This window comes from Atta cephalotes, assembly GCF_000143395.1.
Source record: "Atta cephalotes unplaced genomic scaffold scaffold00055, whole genome shotgun sequence".
In the NCBI taxonomy this organism is placed as follows: domain Eukaryota; kingdom Metazoa; phylum Arthropoda; class Insecta; order Hymenoptera; family Formicidae; genus Atta; species Atta cephalotes.
In genome coordinates this window covers 519,590-523,990 of record NW_012130119.1, presented here as the reverse complement: position 1 = coordinate 523,990, position 4,401 = coordinate 519,590, and the positions used below count along the sequence as shown (strand labels likewise).

At 34.5% G+C, this 4,401-nt stretch overlaps 1 protein-coding gene across 1 annotated transcript in view; it reads left to right on the top strand.

Annotated features, from left to right (window-relative positions):
• LOC105623318 (RNA-binding protein cabeza-like) overlaps positions 1-4,401 on the top strand; it is an 8,569-nt gene that overhangs the window by 1,087 nt on the left and 3,081 nt on the right. The window contains exons 2-5 of the mRNA XM_012204716.1: positions 578-907; positions 1,111-1,183; positions 2,532-2,563; positions 4,207-4,343. Of these exons, the coding sequence (XP_012060106.1) occupies positions 578-907; positions 1,111-1,183; positions 2,532-2,563; positions 4,207-4,343 (572 nt within the window). The remainder of the gene's footprint in view (positions 1-577; positions 908-1,110; positions 1,184-2,531; positions 2,564-4,206; positions 4,344-4,401) is intronic.

The window sequence follows — 4,401 nt, the reverse complement described above, 5'->3', positions numbered from 1 at the left end:
CGGTACGTACGTAACTAAGTAGAGAGTAATAATATTTGTTTTCGTTGGTTAAGTTAAGTTAGTACGTTCTACGACTAGAGATATATATATATTATATATATATATATATATATATATATATATATATATATATACATTTTCCTCCAATAATTATTTAAATCCATAATTATGTTAATAAAGATTTGTTCTCTGAACTTCTTGTATGGTTTATCCTTTTTCTTTGTAATTTTTTTTATTAATTTCTTATCTTTATTTTTTTCTTATCTTTGTTTCTTTATTTTTATTTTGTACTATCATTTTTTTTTTCTATTTTCTTTTTCTTGTCATTTTCTTGTCATTTTTATATTTTTAGAAGAGAACATTTATAAATGCCATTATCTATCTCTTTTTCTTTCTATATCATAAAAAAAATTAATAATGTAAAAAAATTAACTGAAAAGAATAGATCGTAAAACATTAATGATCTGGTACTAAATTTTATTTCATGCAGCAGTATATATAAAATTACAATAGTATATTAGAAGAATAATAAAGGAACTTAAATTGTTAAAAAAATATTTGTATTGAATTTTTACAGAGTATTCCAATTACCAACAACAGGGATATAATCAGTACAGCCAGCCACCTCCTGCAACTGGTCAGGATACATCGTATCCACCACCTTCGACTGGTGGGAGTAGCTACAATCAATATAGTCAACCACCTCCGAATTCTGGTAGCAACTATAGCAATTACAACAGCTACAGTTCCAACAGCGGTCAAGATTATCAGTCGCAACCTCAAGGTAGCTACAGCAGCCAAAACAGTTACAGTGGAGGTGGCAGTGGAGACAGTAGTAATAATTATGGCAGCTACAGCGGAGGTGGCGGTGGAGGATATAATCGCAATTCTGGTTCTTACAGCGGAGGTTCATATTTTCTTTGCACTCTTTATAATTAAAGATTCTGACTCTGCATTTTTCTTCTTTGTTACATTTCTTTCTCCTCTCAGTTTTTATAATCTGTCAGTTACATTAAAAACTTCTGCAACTAAATTATTTTAAATAATCTTTCTTGATTTTTTTCTCTTTTACAGTTCGTACTTTATACTCATCGTATATATATGTTTTAGGCGGAGGTGGCGGTGGAGGCGGTAGATACAGCGATCGTGGCGGTTATGGAGATCGCTCCGGCGGTGGTTACAAGTAAGTTCATTTTCTAAATCTTTATATAATATACATAATGAAGCGAATAACCGGAGCAACGGACTCCGGTGTTAAATTAAAATCAACAGCCACCGCATTCAATAAGTATTCTTTGCCGAAGCAAAATCAAAGGTATGCAATGATGTTCTTAACGCCAGTAAATGGAAAACTCTTGTTGAAATCATTACGAATCGGTTTTATGCCCGACTGGGCGTTAATGTGTTTAAAGTATGCCTACAGGTTTAACAGACAGATATAACTGAGGTAAAAAGAGGTAAAAAAAACAGTATATGACAATTGACGTAAAAAGGCTGTAATGTCGACACTATTCGCTGCTTCTGAAATAACAACAAACACACGTACACATTCATACACATTCACATTCATACATGCACACGACATACACAGATTATGTGGCAGCTAAATGCAAAGGTCTTAAGTCGATTAGACTACAAAGCGATTGATGTCGCCACTGGGGCCACTGTTGTATTATTAGGTTGTGTATTATATATGATTAGGCAACTATGGTATTTAAAGTCTGTCGTAAGAGATTACAGAGAAATATTGCCTTATCTGACCTATTATACACCATATTTAAATAAAAAGAAACAAGTTTTTGAGAAAAAGGTGGAACCGTATATTGTATTTTTCCATATGTTATTTGCCTTCAAGCGATACATGGTTTTACTGTGTGTATATCGTCGCTTCTAGCATTGGTATTATTATTTAAACAGGTATTTTTCGAAATACTTTTCTTTTCTATCATGAACAAAAATTGAAAAGCAAAACACGTCGATTATGCTGTGCATTTACAAATTTCTATGTCCCAATCTGCAACGGAATCAATGGCGAGTTGCAGCGAATGCTTAACAATATTCCTTTCCGTCAAAGAATTCTTTCTTAGTCACAAGTAATCTCTTACCTTTTTTTTATTTATTTCAAAAATGATAAAATATCTGTGTGTAATATATATGTATATATTCAAGTAGAAATTAGGCATGCTTTTATCGAGATTTGTCTTTTTCCTCGAGACTCGTGTTACGTCGAATCGATCAAAATACTCCGATTTATCTCTCTCGATTTACAATCGTTTGTCGTCGTTTCTCACATTGTATAAAGTTCTCTAAATCTGCATGCTAAACGACACTGACGGACGTGATTTAACGGCGGGACGAACGGTCTAATGTAAATCATGATGTGGTATGACTGTACAGACATTTAGACAAATAGGTACATCAATCAAGAAGAAAGGTGGCGAGCGGCATACATACGATTCGCCATGCATCGATCGATCGATCACAGTCTCTCCATGAGTCAACTCATTGGTATATCTGCTTCTGTGTTTTAGCAGTGGCGGTGGCCGTGGTGGTTATAACAAAGGTAAATGCACCAGACTGTTTGTACTAGTCTGGTGCTAAATATTCTAGCTTTCACTCTACTATTTATGATCTTAAATACTCGGTTACTCGGTGTTATATGAAAGGGCTGCTATGCAACATTGTTAGGATAGTGCAGTAAATAGCGTGCGATGTCTCTCAATCTCACACTCGCACGGCGAATTTATCGTTGAAAGTGAGAACGGAGGAGAATGAAATATAAAACCGTTCGCGTTCTGCCTGTAGATGTATAATTGAAAAAAAAAGACCAAATGCACTTTACGATCACCAATTGCTTTTTTTATCCTACGAATCTGGCGCACGGATGTCGTTTTCCTGTATTACCGTATTAAGTAAGACTTTCTTTTTTTTTTTTACAAGAGTAGGACATCTCCGTGCGTCTGCCAAAATTAGATTTTTCATACATTCCGTAAGAAAACTGTCGTTACCCAACCGATTTCCGCACTGTGCATGTCCTCGATGACGTCGTGCAGTAGGAAAACTATTTTGGGAAATCCCTTAAAAGGTCGAAAGGTTCCTAAAAGGTAAAAAAGAAGGGTATTGCGAGTGAACATTAGTGAATAGAACAATAGTCGCACGATGATCGTGATTGATTTTTTATATGGTCGATACATTTTCAAATGCATATAAACGTACAAAGCGCGAGAAGAGTAAATAAAAGGCAGCTGGTGAGCTACTTGCCGATTCTGTGATTAAATGTCAAGGGTAAGAAATAATGTTGCAGCCCTTTTGTATGTTCAGCTGCAACCCTGTGTTCTATATGTATCGTTAGGTGTTATTGGGAATATTAGACCGCTACTAATGCATTACGTTTTTATAAATAACACGATACGAAGGGAGATTACGATGCATACTGCAAACGTAATTTGAAGTATACGGAAATTATGCAGAAAAATGGGTATCTAAGTGAGAAATTGTTATTATTGAATGTAATTGTGCGTTCCTTTTAAGACTTCGTGAGAAAAAAAAGAAATGGAAAAAATGCGTAACGAGTAGCGATAATTATGCTAAATATCCTGAGTAATAACGTTACAAGGATATACGTAGATGTGTATATACGTGTTTAGTTGTTAAAATATACTTTATAAGTCTTCTTTAATACCCTACAAAAGAGAAAAGAATGTCTCTTGCTTTTGCTGGTATATACGATTTATTACTTGTAAACTCTTAAATTCTGAATAAATAGAACGTTACCCAAATGAAAACTGGTCATCCGTTTTCCGCTTCTGCTCGTGTTTCAAAAAAAAAAAAAATAGCAGGAAATCCTTCGCAATCAAGATCGTAGAGGCTATTAAAAAATGTGTGGTAACTAACATCTCGAAAATAAACGACCGTTGTTCCTTACTAAGAATGTTGTTGTCATCGGGAATACGATAACTTTGAATATACGACTATTTTTACTGAGAAGTGATGAACCCGAAAAAGATATATGGACAGTGTTTCCAAACTCTTGTACGTCAGAGCAAGCCAAAAAATGCAAAAAAAGAAATGTGCAGCCGAAACACTTTCCTTGTATCTTTTAAAGTAGAACGAAGTAGTAGCTCCAGGGTCGGTAGATACGCGAATATTTTTTAAATTATCTTAGATGCTTCTGTGCGACGAATCATTACTTTCGGTCCATTGCAGGGGGCTACGGTGATCGTAACAGCGGTGGCGGCGACGGAATGGTTACACAAGAGGATACTATTTTTGTATCCGGTATGGATCCATCTATCTCCGAAGAAGAGATTTGTCAACATTTTGGAGCGATTGGCATTATTAAAGTATGTATTCTTTCATATATATATATATATATATATATATATATATATATATATATAT